Consider the following 17,780-nt stretch of genomic DNA (forward strand, 5'->3'; position numbering starts at 1 on the left):
AGACTATCACGATGTATATTCTGGATCCAAGAGCAAAAATTATCAGGGCCACATCAGTACCATGAAATAGCTTACCAAAACCTACACAATTTATTAGGTCAATTTAATCTCACTTTTAAAAGCTGCCTTTGTTTTATTATTAGGCAACATGTTGACTCAAATAGAATTTATTTGCTTCTTTAATTTTCTACATTTTTAAGGTTTTAACAGTTATCTGAAATACTAATTTTTGGCAACAAAACATCTTATTCTGGGGTATGCCCTCCTTTGCAACTCATAATTATTGGTTTTTTCCCCACTGCTGTGTTGATAGTGCCTTTTTTTTCCAGTTCTAATAGTCAACTTTACCAGAAACACCACTGCCATTAGTCCACAGTGGACAGGACTTCTGTTGTTCCTTTGTTTTTTTTAACTCTGTAGCACAAACTTGTCATTCAGAACGTGCTCATCCTAAACCAACGTCATCATAAAGTCTCCCTACCATGCAGAGAAATTTTCTTTTGCTACTGCACAGCTAAATTTAGTCTTACATCACAACTGAAGTTAGTTGGAACATTTTCAACTAAATGAGGTTTCATCTAAATGTACTGTCTTTGATGAAGCAAAAATGTTTTCTGGATAAAAATAAAGTCTGAACTCAGTTTTACTGATATTACTAATCCAAAAAAGTTTAAGGGAGCTGCAAATACCTTCTCTCACTATGCACTCCCATGGTCTCTGGGACCATCTGGTACAAAGTCCCTGCTCAAGTCTGGTGTGACCGGTGATCTAAACTCTGGTCCTAAATCAGGCAGAACAGGGAGATGAATAAATGCAGAACAAAAATAAATTTTTAAACCTCAAAAGCTGCCAGATTTAATCAGAAGTAAGAGTGAGTTTGGCAGAGGCAGCTGTTCTCTTCCTCTCAGTCTCCATCTCCCCTTACACCACGCCCCACCCCCATCTCTACCATCCGCTTTGGTCGTGCAAGATAAACCACAGAATTCACTGAAAGTTCTCACTAAGGACAGGCAGGGCTGAAACAGCAGACTGAAAACTTTCTGGTAGCAGCATACAGGTATGTTTCCACAATTCTTACTCACAGGTAAGTACCATTAGTACCTACAAGCCCTGAACTGACTGACAAATTTAGAAGTTAGACAGCCCTATGCTGAATATAGATTTCTCACTGCAAAACTACCAGCATCTGCTAAACTCACCTTCTTAAGAGCACGATATGTTTCAGAAGCATGGTATATGGATACTTTCTCTTGCTAATTTGGAGCATATCTTTATCTTTGTGCTTTTCTGACTTACTGACAGTTATGCAGACCCTCAAAAGCTTTGGTGTGTGCTTTATTCTGTTAATTTTAGCCACATGTTTTTTCTCACCTTTCACTGAGCTTGTCAGCATTGGAATCTATGAATCCACTTCATTTAAAATGTTTGCTTCTTTATATGTACTGCAGATTGTAATCCATCTACACCACTGAGGGAAATCAGCCCTTTTTCCCCAATGGAAATGCAACCAGTTTCCAGGAACAACCAACCCATTACTAGATAGGTGAATTCTGGAATGTCAGCATCCAAAATAGCATTACAGACAGAATAAGTCAACATTAACACTATTACACACTTCATAAAAGAGGGCTTACAAAGGTATTCTGGGGGTCATCGAAAATTACAGTTCTCTTCCTGGTGAAAAGCTACTCTTGTGCAGTTTTGCTTTAAATATGGGGGGGAGGTGGGGCGGAATATGTCAGCATGCAAGAAACTCCAAAACGCAAAAAGAAAAGTACAGTGATAAATAGGGAATTTTGGTTTTACCCCAGCAGAGATTTATCACTGTGAGAATCTTGTGACTTTGACAAATTTTACAATAATGAGTTGTGTATACAACCTACAATAACTGACAGAGAATAATAAATTCCATCTGCTGGAGATGTCCCAGGAGGCTGGCCTTCAAGGTCCAAAAACTTTCACATTTTTTGTAATTTTTTTCCTCCCTAATAAAAAGCATTATGAAACAGCTATTCAATTCATTTTGAGAAGCATACATTGCAGTGAATAGCTGTTATTTGAAGATAAAACTCAAGTGTATGGAAAAGATTTCAGTTACACTCAAGTGTTATTTTTCTTCTATTTGGATCTTCTATTTGGATCAGTCTTTATGACCTGCCACTCACTCTTGCTATCATAAGTAACTACCATCTTGATACTTAAGTGCCTTCTTTAAATCTTACAGGAACATTAAAGATGCCGGAGAGTTCATACATATCTTGTCATCCTGATAACAGACCCTGCTGCAGGGAAGTATGTACACAATGGCTGACAGAAATACAGGTAAAGATCAATTTCAAGACTATAGAGACAATTCTATCTATAATCTCAGGTGAGGATGAAATCACTGAGGGTTTTAAATCACTACATGAAAAAAATTAAACCATACACCCCAGTATGAAAGAGTTCCTCGGTAGAAGCAATAGATACCCATAAGAAGAATATACTGCACTAGAGTATCTTCAGCATCACAGTTATTTTCCAGAATTGTTTGTCTTAAATCTATGTTTGCTTTAGCTGTTCCTTTTAAATTTCTTTCTAAATAGCTTCCTTATTTTGAGAGGTTTGACTTCAAACAAGGAGACTATTATTGTGGAAGACTTCTGGCCTTTCTGTTCCTGCAAGGATGGTCAAGTTCTTAGGGTTACAGAGCACTCTACATTAGTTACACCTGAAACATCATGGATGGGGCAGAACTAAGTCAGGAACTGTTTTCCTTTTAGGTTATCAAGTGTTTGTTTCAAGATTCCATCATTTATGGTATGTAAAGATTTAGTTTCTACATTATGCACTATCCAATACATGTTTTTTATTACACATACACAAGTATCTCGGAAACCTTAATGTTGATCATATCTATAGGCTTTATAAGGCTTCCCTTTTCTCAAACCTTCTTCAAGTAGAAGAGGAAAGCATTTTTGCCTAGCTTTGGAAGATAGGCCTCCTAGGCAAGTTTTGAGCAAGCCAAGAGGATGCTGAGTGGACATGGATACATGAGCAGGATACCCCAAGAAAAACCTTATTTTCATGAAAAAAAGGTTTGCTCACACAATGCAGTTCCTGAATTAAGGTAAATCTCTCCTTTATCAAAGAAATTTTAACTTAATTTCAGTCTATTTCTGCCCAGAACAAGGAATTTTCTTAGTGGGACTGTTATTCTGTTGCCTGCCCTTGCCAGGAATTTGTTTCAGGTCTCCCTACAGTCTCTCTCACATCTGACCAGAGCAGCAGACTAGGAGAACCATTTTAAAGTGACAGCTCTGCTCCTCCTAGGTCAGGCCTACACAAGTGATCTAATTCAACCTTGAAGTTTGCCATCATCTGTAAAACATCCAGCCCCCACAACCAATGAATAAAATATTCCACTATAGCAACACTGAAATAGAAGCTGGCATGGCCCTTTTCAATTGCCTTTTTTTATTATTATTTTCTCTGCCTTTTCTACTTTCAGCTTTTTAAGAGAGGAAAAAAATACCCCCATTTACAGGCTTGAAGCCTAGTACTTCCACTTCCCAAGAATAGAAGCCTATTAATTCTGGCAGTGAGAACTTCACTGAGAGAAATCAGGTTTAAACTTTTGAGAGGTGTCAAGAATGTTCAGTCAATTGAGCAATCGAGTTAGCCAAATACATTCCTGGAAGCTTTGCAACAGAAAGAATGAATCAGAAAATCAAATGAAGTGTGACTTACCCCTTAACTGGCTAAGGCAAAACGTGAAAGAAAATGAAAAATAGATAAAACTTAATTGGTAAGGGAATAATATGCATGGCTGTCTCTCAGAACAAGAATAAATTAGACTAGCTATAAAGAAGTACAACAAGAAAACATTTTCAGAAAAAGTGGAAAAAATTCTTTCATTTTCCTCCATTACCAAGTTGTCAGGCAGAAAGAGACAGGCTTGTCTTTTCAATCTCTTTCCTCTGATGCACAGAGCTTTGCTCAGACTAACCATGAACATTTAAGGAACATAGCTTAAGTGAATAAATGTGCACTGGCAGAGTCATGAATACAGACAACACAGTCCTCAACATCTTAACTGTCTTCAGTACTGTTACAAGTTACACACCACTTTGCTGCTTTTGTCCATCACCGACTGATACCACAATATTGAAATACACTCAGCAAAATCTGCTATAACACGGTCAGCAAGGGAAACTGCACAGCTCTAATAAACATGTTGAGAATTAACATAGTATTCTGTTAAGAGACATGTAGTTAAAGCAGCAACTTTATTTATAAATCACACCCTTCATCCCCTTTCCCAGAACCCTATAAAAGCACTGGAAATGCCAAACAACAATTAAAATACCACCATTGCTGAAAAGCATTCTGACCTCAAAGTGACAGATACAAGATTTATATAAGATTATAAAACGTAAGGAAGAACATGAGGGGTAATGAAAACTTCCATCAGTGGAAGAAATAAACTTTTCCTCCCACAGTGGCAGTTCGTGGCTATCAGTTAGATGAAGTAGAGGCTTGAAGGTCTTTCTAAATCCTTGTGGGAGCCAGATGCTCCTACCCCTTACAGATGTGCCTCAATATGCCACAGCTCCAAGGTCCCTGCTATTCCACATCTGACTGACTGCTCTAGCATAGATGACATGGGTGGCACTGACAACACAATCTATCAACTCTGTAAAGTCAGAGCAACCCAGTGAAACTCTTACCTTTGATTGTGTTCAATACAGAAAGACACTACATATTCCCTCTGGGGGCAAAAATATTTACAGTACTTTTTATTAAAGAAACCATCATGTCAAGACTACAGCCATACTCTCTCCATGCTGAAATTGTGTGTCAGCTTCAATGTCACATAAGAGTAGCAATTTTATACAGAACTGATGTTCAGGTTTATCAAAGACAGATGAAAACCTAAGTCAAAGCACCACATGATAACATACCTTTGACTAGGGCCAGCATCTTTGGATACCTCAATTAACTTGGCAAGGCTTTGCATGCCTCTAGGTATGGAACATAACTCCTCAGACTGTGAGGAAACAATCTCCCCTTGAGCTAAAGATTTAGCAGATCCGGAACTAGCACAAGTTCCCCCAACCCCATCAGACAAAGGAAATCAACAAGAAGGTGGAAAAATTAGGTTTCAAAAAAACCTCACTTTATAGTAAACAATACTATTTCATACCCACGTTTCCTCAACAAACTTAATTAAAAAAAGAATTTTACAAACAAAGCAGTATCTTAGCTCAGCAGTAAAGTTCAGCCAGTTTCCAGGTTGAAATTCAACAGCCACTTATAGCAACACACAGTATTTTAAATAAAGCAGGAAAAAACCCCACTTATCAAAACCTCTTGGTTGACGTAGGCATAAAAATATTTATCTGTTCCTATCACAACTTATTTGCACAATGTTTAAGAGGGTGCAGTAAAAAAGTCAAGATTTTTTCCTGTTTTATTTTCCTTCCTTCATGCTCTATGTGAGGTAAAGTTTAAAGGTGGAGTAGATCTGAGGAAGCTTTCCATCCACCTGTGAGATATTCTACTTTGTTTGAATTTAACAATATATCCAACTTCTTAATTAACTTTGGTAAACAAAGAAAGCTCTTTTGATGTTCACACCACATGAATCTAAAGATTTCCTTTAATTTGTGTCCCCTTGGTTTTTGTTATGTAATTGTCCTTGGTTTGAGGCATCTTGTTTTACTGATTCGTTTAAATTTTTTTTTTTCACGTAAATTTTCCCTTCATCAGTTCAATTCATTTTAACATTGTCTCTGAAAAAATGCTAACCTGAACATAAGTGAAAGTAAATTACCTCCTGGTTCATCAATGTAGAAAGACACATCTTTTTTGTCTTCTTGTTCATCAATGTGATCATAAGTAATCTGTGGAATAGTCAAGGCATTCTCTCCTGGGTTTATTATAGGTGCAGAACCGTTACCACAGCCTAGTTTCCCTTTTCTTTTGTATCTTCTAGCCTGTGGTAGTAGAAATCAGATTATATCAGAAAATACTACCAAAACCAGAAAAGTACACATATGAACTTCACTATACAGTAAATTCATTTGAGGTTGTATTTTTTTTTTTCCAAACAGTGCAACTGAAATTCAGTGAAAGTGTTACAACCTTGGTTAATGTTTTCAAAGTGGCTGATTCTGAATTATCAACTTAAAATCTGGTAATAATTTGATTCTCAGGAGAAGATGCCTAGCACATTCTGAAAATGAGGTCTCAAGTAAAATTTCTCAAACTGGGTCCAAAACTCAAGGCACCCAAAATACTAATAACTTGAGTATACAACAGCTTGGCTGTAACATCTTTCTAAGGCTCTAATTAAACATAACCATAGACTTTGAATTATGATCCAGGCAGTGTGCAGCCTTTTCAACTAAAGAAAATTTCACCTTTTACTAAAAAGGCTGAATTAGGCACATCAGGAGAAGAATAAATCCTTCCTCTTGCTTCCGAAGTTGAAGTTCTCCTGAGTTTAGAAGCCTAAGAGGCAACCTAATAAACAGCCTACAATTGGTACATAAGAATAAAAAATGAAGGTTTGGATTCAACTGGTTCCAAGCAAGGCTGGTCTCCATCTGCCTTTGTGACTAGAAGTGACCAATGTAACAGCCACTCATATATGGACTATATGGCCTGTTCTGTCTGCCTCCTGGATGCTGCCACCACCTAGCTATATACTACTTCTCACAACATAGCATTTATTACCAGTCTTCATGACTACCTACCCTTTGGCTCTAGTCCCACCTGGTTCTACTACTCACACACCTCAAAACAGAGGTAAGAGGCATACTTTAATTTGTTTGATGCTCCAGTAACCTTCTGACAAGGAGCTGAGATGTAGGGCTACTGCACTCAATTCTGCAAAATACTCTGGCCTCTCATGTGACCTTTAAGCAGTTAGCAGAGATAAACATAATCAGAGAGAATAAGTATTTGCACATATCAACACAAACAGCTGCAGGCTCAATATATTCACAAATGGAACGATGCTACTTGGTCTAAGTAAACCAATTCTTATTTTATTACAGTCTGCATTCAGTCTTTTGGAATTCGTTCTTCTGTTCAGCTCTGCAGCAATTAAACAAAAGCATGCTTAAAATTAATCAAATGGGGCATGAAAATGGTAGAAATGGGCATTTATTGTAGACAGTGGATGCACTACCATGCATCAAAATGCTTCTAAAGGCAAAGATTATGGGCTCTCATAGCAGGAAAAGAAACTAGGAATTCTCTGGAGAACGAAATGCTACAACATGCACAAGATAATCAATGTACATTTAAGTCTTTAAAATAAGAGGCTAAGTAGAGGAAGAAAGAACTAGTCTCCTTTGACAAAAGATGATCCATTGGTAAGAGATGAAAGAACTATTACTATGTTCCTGAATTAGGTTTAGCAGTTCACAGGGAAGTTCAGGTTTAATAATATATTAGGGAAATCCCTCTCACTAGAGAAGACAGAGGGAAAATACTAAGGGCATTAAACACTGTCTATTTTTTCCAGCTCTCCCACCATGGATGCTTGCTGTTCAGCAACACATACTACCCAGCCTTACTTCAGCTTTACCCCTTTCCTCCTGTTTTTTCTGCCTCTAGTTATGAAGAAGCTAGTCTCATGGCAAAGTTACACTCTGCTGAACGCTGAGTAGATCGCACTGCTGTAACACCAGAACATATACATGCACACAGATCATGCTGATAGAGCTTTCTACACGTGCTGTGGGGAAATCGTACTGTAATTCTCTGTTGGGCAACAGGCATCAGTGGGATTTCACTGTTCAAAACCAGGCCTCTAACATCACTTCAGAAACCCTGGATATCTGAGCTAGACCTGCAGATCTGGGCCTTTCCAGAAGGGGTGCTGAAGGCTAGGCAAGCTTGCCAATGAAACTACATAACTATGTTTAGGCAATCCCACCTGTGTACACAAACACTATTCCACTTCACTGCAGACACAGCTTAGGAATTTGCCCAGACTTCTACACACAGCCCCAAATAAAAGTACCATGGAGAGAAGTACTTGAGCAAGAAAAGCATAGATACTGTCGGCCACATGTTGAATGTGAACAGAAAATTTTAAACTAGTTTTCTCCTTTCTTCCTGTATGAACTATGCAAAATTAATGCAAAATGGGAAAGTGTCATCATTGACTTAAACTACCCTTTGAGGAGGTAGAGGAGACTTCAAAGGGGATAAAACAATGGAGAATTGGCACCTGTCTGACCACCAGGGCAAATTTAAAATTAGAAGACATTTGTCCCTCAGAAATATTTTAAGGAAAACTAAACTAATCATGCTGTGGCATGAGGAAAACAATCAAATGTCCCATTGCAAATGCCTTTCAGCTCTCCAAATTCTTTGGACACTTCAGAAGGATTTTGGCAAGTTATCCCAATCAAATTAAAAGCAAGAACAGAATAGAGCTCTGCCAACTCTCCGTTACCTGTTTTCTCAGACTAGGGCTAGATGGCGCTGGTGGTTTTTTGGGATTTTGCACTGGTGATGTAACATAAATCTTCCATGTTGCTGTAGAACTGCAGGATTTCTCTGCTGCATAGCACCGCCACAGAGTCTATAATAAAACCCAAAACCAATAATCTCAGTGAATAAGCAGTCACTGTTGTCCTGCAGGACAGGTAAGTCAGATTTTGCTGCAAATCAAACTGACAGCAAAATCTTCAATCAATGTAAACATGCTGCAAAGGGTTCTGACTGCAATGACTGTGCTATACCACACAACATGATGCCTAATAAAATACACTCTTCCCTGTATATAACTGTGGTGAGTGTAATTTGCACCGGGAAACATATCCTCAGGACACAGTGATCTTAAGTACACTCTTTGTAGCATTCTCCCTAGGAGATGGGGTCTAACCCTGCCCACAGTAAAAAAAAACAAAAAAAAAAACCCAAACCACACAAAAACACACACCACCCAAAAAAACCCCCACAACCACCACACAAAACCAAACAACTCGCATACAAGTGAATCCCCACAAGCATCATAGAATACTGCTGTTTCCCTTTTTCTGCAGCATGCCACATTTTAGTATTTGTGCACCATGCTATTGCATTCTTTATATTACTATATAGAATGTTATGCTGGGACATTTTTCTAAACTGAGGTGTGTGTATACACGTATATGTATACACATTCGTCACATCAAGATTTGGCAGACGTACAGGACCTAAGGGAATATAAAAAGGAAGTTAGGGATTAAAGATTATAACAAATTTTTTTTTTTTTTTTTTTACTATTTCACCAATAGACTCGTTGCATCCAGTTAGTGTCATTATGCCTGTGGATATCAGGTTAGTAAAGCCTCCTATGTTCACTCATAAGAGGGGGGACAGGCAATTATCTAATTATCTCTAGTAACTGAAGTGAATCAAAAAACCAAAGTGGTTAAACACAAGTTATAGATTTATAATAAAGTCTAGTAACTGTGATTCTCAGTAACTGCTAGGCCACAGTCCCTCTCCAATGCTCTCCTAAGCATTTACTGTTAGGGGCCTTACCTGAATTAGAGAAGCTGCAGCTGGGATTTGTCTGTTGAAATGCTTCTGACGTTGCTTCTGCTGTACTTTCAGGGCAAAACCAGACCCCAGAATACCCTAAATATAACCAAAATTACTAGTCAAGACTCCAATATGGCTTCACACGCCTAAACCAAACACTTAGCAGATGAAATAAACAGACTAAATAAAAGACTGTCCTAGAAAAAGAAAAGTTCTGAATTTTCAAACGTCCACAGTGACAGAATTCTATTTATTCCAACAAATAAATCTGAAATTGAGCATGTTGATATTGGCATCATGCAACTTCAATAAACAGCATGTATTTATTGCTGTGATCTACAGGTAACATTAGTCAGAGGCATTCACAGAGGCAGTCATGCTCCAAAGGCAATCCTACACAATGGTGGGAGAAGCAAATGCCAATGTCACATGACTGATCTATAGCTATTCTTTGCACTTGTTTTTAATTCCTTGCCACAAAAAAACCCCACAACTAAAGCCAGAACCCAGTTTGATTTTCCAGGCAAATTGAGCAAGGAAGCCAAAGATATGCTTTATAATTTCAGCATTTCTTTTAAAACTGATAGTTACTGAAGAAATACTTTGTCTTTTCTAATTGTTTTGATGTTGCTGTCTTTATTTTCCCCCCATTCATTTATTTGAAGATCCAAAAAGCCCAAAGATGCTTTGTAGTACCATGTAGGAAAGCAGATACAGTTTCCTAGACCTCTGCTTCTTGGCAGTGTTCCTTTCCTCGCAGGATCCCAAATTGTTCTTATATAATCACAAAATAGCAGAAATTAAGGAAGTTTCACCTCTGGCACCAACATGCTGATAAAAAAACCCCTCTCTTTACATCACAGAATAGCTTCAGTTCTCTGAGCAGTGAAAATTATTCTTACCTCCTTTCTAGGCCACATCTCTCTAAAATGACTGCAGTAAAAATACAGCAGTTTCATTCATTTGTGTGTGTGTGCATAGACACACAAACATACACTTGAGGATGTATGTTTGAAGCAACACCCAATCCTATTATTTCCTATCAAGGCACTAATTTAAAACTACCTAATTGTGAGCCCAAGTCGGACAGACACTTTAATAAAGTGATACAAGTTCTACTTACTGCTGGCAGAGCAAAGAAAGATACAGCAAATACTGAAAAACAGGAAGCTATTGTCTTCCCAATCCATGTCTGGGGAACTTTGTCTCCATAACCAATTGTTGTGACCGTTACCTAGGCCAGAAACAAACATCTGGTTCACCACAATACAGTACCTTTTTTCCCCCAAAAGCAGGAAAAAATAAAGAAATTTAAAAAGTAGAGAAGTATCAGGAGATACATATGGATCAACAGCATTTGGATTTGTGCATAAGGAAACCACAGGAGTGCGTTAAACATCAGTGCAGATTTATCCTGTTTTTACATTCTTCAGCAGGCATTCACAACTGGCCACTGTTTTGGATGCAACAGTAGTGTGGACCCAGGATGACTGTTCTCAGAGTTTGTAGCTGGCTGCTTCCACCCTCCCAAAACTGCAGGGATTGGCCCTGTGGGCTTGAAACCATAGGCTTGCAGTTTTTCTGCTTTTGCTTTTAAAATGTAGTTCTACAGGGTCGAGAACAAAGCCCTGAAAGCGCTGACTTGCACACAACCAATGCACATCTGCCAAACTCTGCAGTCAGGCAGAGACACTAACTGCGGCACGGTAAGCTATGCCCTGTGCTGGCAGGAAGGAAAAGGGACAGCACTAACACTATCCCAGCTGAATCTTCATAGCAAGAGAAGGAACACACAACCATTCCAGGACACGTTATTTCCCAAAGTAAATAAGCCAGTAGACCAAGAACTAAATACAGCCGAGCCCCATGCTCAGCTTTTTTTTCCTCCCCCCACAAATACAGTTCTTTGCTACTCAAAATTGTGTTTAAGTCACAGGATGCATCATATTACCATACCTGAATCTGCTCATTGCTTATCAGGGTGCAGCAAGGGCCAGGTACTCCTAAGGGACAGGGAGCTCAGAGTCAAGGGAAATAACATAGCCAGCAGGGCAGTGCCTCCCCAGCCAGGACCCAGTCCCACAGCACCCAAGCAAAACAGATGCAGAAAGAGCAGCCAGGTCTAATCAAGAGTCCAAGTTATAAGGCAACATCACAGCAACAAAGCAGGTCCGACATCAAGCTAGGAAGTCCACCTACAGGTCAGGGTTAGGATCAGGTCCAGAGGTCAGCATGTGGGTCTACAGGGATGAGGCAAAGCCAAGATATCAGCCTATGTGTTGAAGTCAGGATCAGGGGACTCCACAGCCAGGCACAGCTGCAGTTCTGCGAGAGACCACATCTCCTTTAGGAGAGTGTTGAGCTTAAATAGAGCCTCCGGGTGTGGGTAGAGGCCATAGGTGACGCTGGTCAGGGTCATAGGCCAATTAGTGCCCTCAGGGCCGTGACAACAGCCTCCCCTCTCAGCAAGGCATGTCCTCACGCAGGTCTGGGATCAGCAGGGACTTGCTGTAGGACAACTAAATCCCTGTGGGGGTGTCAGGCCACCCCTGAAAAGCCACAGAGGCACGGAGGGCCTGAGTGGGACAGAGGTTTTGGGCTGTTCCTGATAAGCCCCAGCAGGCTGGAAGAAAATTCATCAGGATCCCACTGGTCAGTCAAGGGTTGGTGCTGTGAGGGGATCAGAGTCCAAGTGAAGGCTGGTCCATCAGAAGGATTTGTAGTGTAACAAGGGCCAGCTGCTCCCCAACAGAAGGTGATCCCAAGGAGGGCTCCCAAGGCAAGCCAAGGGAATCCCACAGCTGGCCAGACAGGGGCCTCACCACCGTGGGCCCAGCCCCACAGCGGGCCAGAGTCACAGACAGTGGCTGTGTCCAACAAAGAGTCTAAATCATACGGCAATATCAAGGTGATGAGGTAAGTACGAGGTCAGGTATGGAAGTCAGTCCATAGGCTGAGCTCCAGATCACCAGACCATGGCTGAGCTCAAGACCAGCTCTCCTCCAGCACAGCTCAGGCAGGAAATAAATACCCAGGGCTGAGCCTAAATAGAGGCTGTGGGCCATGGATGTTGGGGTGGCCCCAGGTGTGGCTGGTCAGAGCCTTTCAGGCTTTTTAGCATACGTAGAGCCCTGACACTGCCATAGAATGGTATGACAAAGATGACTTGCACCCCTGAGAAGTGGAAAGCTTCTGGTGAGGAAATGAAGAATTCTGTCCAATACCAGCCACTGGGGAGAACCTTAAATAGCAAAAATGTACTTCTATTTGGGAGCACCAGCCCTAAACCCAGTCCCACTCCCTTCACTTTGCCTTGAATGGTAGCAGAAATAGAGCCAAAACAGACTTAAAAGAATATGTAAATTTACACTGACTACAAAAGAGGACGTGGAAATACAGCCTTTTATGGGAAAAGTTGCTGACAAATACTTAGATATTATGCAAAAATAGGCTTCTCGGAAGAAACTATCAGCAATAAAGGCATAGGAAGAATATATTTCCTTCTCTCAGAGCAGTTCTACAGAGAGCTGGAAGGAAGATTTTGCAGGAAAAAATGACCAACTACTATCAAGTTTTCCAAGTTCAAAAAAAATTAGGCTTGTGTTTATTCATCATTAATTTCTCACTTGATTAAGTCAACTTTGTAGTATCTGTATCCTCTAATGCATATTGTTATTTTGAACTGCAAACTGCTCTCAGCAGGAGCTCTGTCTTGCCAGGTGTTTGTCCAGATTTAATGTGGCTTGCCCATGAAGTGACTCATGTACTGTGTACTACCAGCAGTACAAACAGATGAGTTTGCCAGCCCCCAAAATTAAACCAGACCCCCCAAAATTCAACCTTGAAATGCAGTATGTGTTAGTGGGGAGTGGAGGAAGTTAAAGCAGTGTTTCTTTAACGGCACTTCAGCTCCTCAGTGCACCCAGATGACCCCTTAAAGTCTGGATTTTTCCTTCCTTTTCCTTTCTTTTTTCTTATGAAAGGCTTCTTGTTTTTTTGTGGGTTGTTTTTTTGTTTTGTTTTTGGTTTTTTTTTTTAGTTCTCCAGCACTCAGGACTTAAAAACAAACTGCAGTAATGTTGAGCTGCCTTAGCGTTACTATGGAAGACAGCATGAAAGCTGTAACCACAGAAAAGATGATTTTCCATCTCTACAGCAGGCATTTGGCTGGCAGATTCCTGCAGGTGCCTGAACATGTCTCAGAAAGTTTCTCCCTGGCTACCTTAGAAGGGTTCCTTCTTGGTAATCTAATTAGTGCATTGAACTATGTGGAAAGGATTATAATGTCATACTCTGGCTTTCTTAATCACAATCAGAATCTTTTTCTATTTGTATATCCAAAAGTTATTAGTTATCTGCTCAGAGAATGTTTAATAACTAGACTTTGGAAAATGACACCTTCTTTGTAACACAGATTTACTATGGCACATTCCAGCTGGTATGCACGTGCTCTAACACAGGCTCTGAAAACATAGATGTACACTTCAAAAAAGGAAGAACTCTAATTTAGTAGAAGTCAATAGAGCTTCTTACATGCTTTAAGATAGGCAGGTGTCCTGAAGTTTGAAGAGTCAGAACTGCACACCTCAGAAAACATATTAAATATAAATGGGTTCAAACTGCTACCTCTGGCATGGAAATTTACTACTGGAAATTCTGAGCAATTGATCCCAAGTACCTCTGCCAATTAACACCAATTTACTGGAGCAACTATTTCACTCAAGCTCAATGGTACAGAATAGTCCAGTTTCAGCAAAAACAATAAGCATTACCAACAGCAAGAGATGAGCATGGAAGGGCCAACAGAAGAGAAGCCTCCTACATGCCCTTCTTTCCTCAAGAAAAAATACCTAGAAAGGACAGAAAAACTGCTGTGACATGGGTTGCAATTCTGACAGACTGACAGTGCTGTTGGAAATGCTTTTGCATGTGTTCTAACATGCTATAACTTCTGAAAGTGGCTTCATATAAAATACCACAAGCCTTTGATATGTCTTTGGAGTTTAATCTGTGTGCCTGCCAAATCTAGGTGAAACAACCTTGCATTTAACCAGAGTGGGTGAATGTAGTTAGCATTTAATTCCAACTCTCATTCATTCTTTATTTTCCCTTTTCTTCATATTTAAACCTTTCAGGTCATTTGTATCAAGTTCAGCAAGCTTGCACTTTCTACTCAAAGCAAAATGTTACCCATAATACACTCTGTGGTTTTTGTCAGACACATAAGACTTTCAAATACTTGCTACCAAGATTTTTTTCCTATGGTTCAGTTTTGAAAGGCAAAAGTGAAATCAAATTTCACTCCCTAGTAACTCCACATCTGTGTTTCTATGTTACAGAAGATTTGAAAAGAAAAAGAAACTGATTCACTTTGTCCTTTGTCACTGTTCCCAGCTGTGAACTGCACCTGCACCGTGACTCACTAATGCTGAGGAGGCCTAGACGTCTGAAAAGCTTAAACAACAATTTAAACAGTGTTCTTCATGTGCCTCACACAGCTAGAGAAAGACAAAGCTGATTTTATCTTGCTATTACACAAAACAAGTCAAGTTTTGGAAAACAACAACAAAACCCATTGAACACTTTGCAAGGCATATACATACACTTGCAAATACAGATTCCAAGTCATCTATCTCAACAAGGTAAAGTAATGCACATTTTAAACTTATCTGTTGGTCTTCATAACTGAACTCCTTTTAAATTCCTTAAGTCCAAAATATTAACAAAATATGCTTGTAGAAACACATCCCGACTTTTTTGACCTTAATTTTTTACCCTTCACTCAAATCAAGGCTGTAACTTCTAGCATTTAAAAATGTTTTGTAATCCATATCTAAACATTCAATGCAACTCATCAAGCAAGCTCTGGATAACTAGAGCTAAAAAAATTAAAAAGAAGGAAAGGTAGAAAAAGTACACTGGCTTCTCATGGAAGTTTTATTACATGCAGGAATAACCCATGCATGAAAATACATGGGCAGAACTGGATGCTAAAAACCATAGCTAGTTCCCAAACTGATTGCTGAAAATCCTTTTTTGTTTTCCACTGTACCTTGCTCCCCTCAGTTTGATAAGGGGTTCTTCTTCCCTCCCATTCAGGTCTGAATTTGGGTACTTCTGGCCTTTTGCAGTTACAGACCTAGGAATTACTTTATGAAACACCAAAGGCATTATGCAGAGCAAACACCATCCTTTAATGATTACATATTAAATTAAGACCTCCTTATTAATAAACTATATGGTTTTCATGCCTTTCACTGGTGTCATTCTGATTCACATGATGCTGCAAACCTCTTTGGAACTTCACTATGCTAGAAAAATTTATGAGATACTTCTCATAGATTGAGCTGAACTAGCGCAAACTTTTACGGGAGTCCCTAATGCTGCTGAACTTCCCACAAGCAGCCCCACTTTTAATTAGATGTACTTCACAGACATCTTGTGTAGTACGTATTGTACTAATGTAGACCATTAGTAAAAACAGAAACAGTAGCTGCGTTCCACTGCGTTCAGTCATTTGAACACTGGTATTTGAGCTGAACTGCTCAAATAATAGCAGAATAAGTGAGCCTGCATACTGATTTGTTTTCTTAAAGTAGACATGGGGTATCTTTCATAATGTCAATGACATGCTAATTGTTTTACTTTTGCTTTTGAAATATAGCACAATCTGTGTTTCTGGGACATTTATTCTTTTCCTCCACTAGCTAGAGGTCATCTTGTGTCTATAACCATGAGGTTTCATGTTCTGAAAATTTTATATGTCTATTGAGGACTTTAACAAGTGATTGTTGTATGGGCTAGTTCATGGTTTAATTTCTTCCCAGCACATTAGATAACCAGGTCCATCTGGCCATTTAGTGCATTTTCCTTTTTTACCAGATTCTTCTTGGTTTGTACTGTTTTGCACAGCCATAGGTGATACTCTGCAAAACAAAATGAATACCTGACATCCTAATGACAGGAATTCAATGTTTAAAAGATTTTTATACTGAACCACTTTAAAAGTCGTAACTCAGGCTACATGTAATATAATCTATATTTCTGTATACTTCATTGAAGTAGAGGCTTATGCAGCATCTAAGTTAAGGATTAGAAACATATATCTATTAGGAACTTTTTGTCTGCCGTCCCAGACTTACTCACCAGTTTATTTGGATGCAGATAAACAATTGGTTTATGGCCGAATAACTATATTTGCATTTTTCAAGTCTATCATCTAAGAACAAATCCAGTTTATTGTGTTTCAAATCACTCTTAAAATCTATCCTTCTCCCTCTGGAAGTTGGTGGCTCTGCATCTGTTCTAGTCCTCTCATTTTTCTCTGTCACTAACACTGATGGCATGGATCTCTTTGGGTTTGTTATAACGAGACAGCTAACTCATAAAACACATGGTTCTCTAGTAGGGAAAAGGGACCACAAGAGAAGAGATGTTTTGTGCAACAGCTAATAAGGAAGGAAAGCATGAGTCACAGTGAGAAACATGATGAGAAGAGCCATATGAGGGGAGTGTAGAAACAATCTGGTCTCTTATTCTGTTCATAGCTATCGATTCCTTTTTAAACTGATTCTGGGCATGCACACAATAATTACCACAATGCTCTCAAAATCCCAGTTCCCTCTTAATAATTTTTTTTTCTTTATTTCACCAAAGATTTGCACTGATCCTGACTGATGATTGGTATCCAAAGTAGTTGATGAATCTGTGAAGCTTTGCCAGCTGCTTTTGATGGAGCTATTTATCTTTACAGTGACTCATGGAATTATTAAAAAAGAACGAGGAACCTGTAACCTGCATCAAGGTCTGCATTTTTACTGAGAGTGAGCTTTACACAAAAAGATTTAAAAAAAAATAGAGTCATTAACCTAACTTCCACAAATAGAATATACTTTTAAAGTTACACACCTTTTGCAGAGAACTGAGTAGAGTTTAAAAGAAGTTGTATAGGTTTTGGAGGGTATTTACATTCTTTTTGAAATGTGTATTTCAATGTGGACTTTTGTATCTGTAAACATTCAATGTCCTTTGCTAAGGACTTGCTATCAAGCTTTCACAATAAAGTTTAATACCAAAATAATTTAATTGTATTTATTATATTTTTTCTTGTATCCTTTTTAAAAGGTTGTCAAGCTTCCCTACAGAAATATGTTCTGCAATGAAAGAAATGTCAGATTTTTTAAAAAGATCACAACTTCAACAGAAAATCTTGTGCACTAAGCTTGCGCATGCATTTTGTTGGTAAAGAC

At 39.0% G+C, this 17,780-nt stretch overlaps 1 protein-coding gene and 1 long non-coding RNA gene across 2 annotated transcripts in view; one reads left to right on the forward strand and one right to left on the reverse strand.

The window, feature by feature from the left end:
- LOC140658458 (potassium voltage-gated channel subfamily KQT member 1-like) overlaps positions 1-17,780 on the reverse strand; it is a 523,061-nt gene that overhangs the window by 440,136 nt on the left and 65,145 nt on the right. The window contains exons 7-10 of the mRNA XM_072876915.1: positions 10,655-10,765; positions 9,532-9,627; positions 8,456-8,584; positions 5,816-5,978 (exon numbers count right to left, since the gene is read on the reverse strand). Coding sequence (XP_072733016.1) covers positions 5,816-5,978; positions 8,456-8,584; positions 9,532-9,627; positions 10,655-10,765 — 499 coding nt within the window. The remainder of the gene's footprint in view (positions 1-5,815; positions 5,979-8,455; positions 8,585-9,531; positions 9,628-10,654; positions 10,766-17,780) is intronic.
- LOC140658468 (uncharacterized) lies at positions 1,010-17,359 on the forward strand. The gene is made up of 4 exons (XR_012044744.1): positions 1,010-1,057; positions 2,225-2,322; positions 14,926-15,173; positions 17,188-17,359. It is a non-coding gene; the product is annotated as an uncharacterized lncRNA (long non-coding RNA).

The sequence above is a fragment of the Ciconia boyciana genome, chromosome 1 (assembly GCF_034638445.1).
Source record: "Ciconia boyciana chromosome 1, ASM3463844v1, whole genome shotgun sequence".
Classification (NCBI taxonomy): domain Eukaryota; kingdom Metazoa; phylum Chordata; class Aves; order Ciconiiformes; family Ciconiidae; genus Ciconia; species Ciconia boyciana.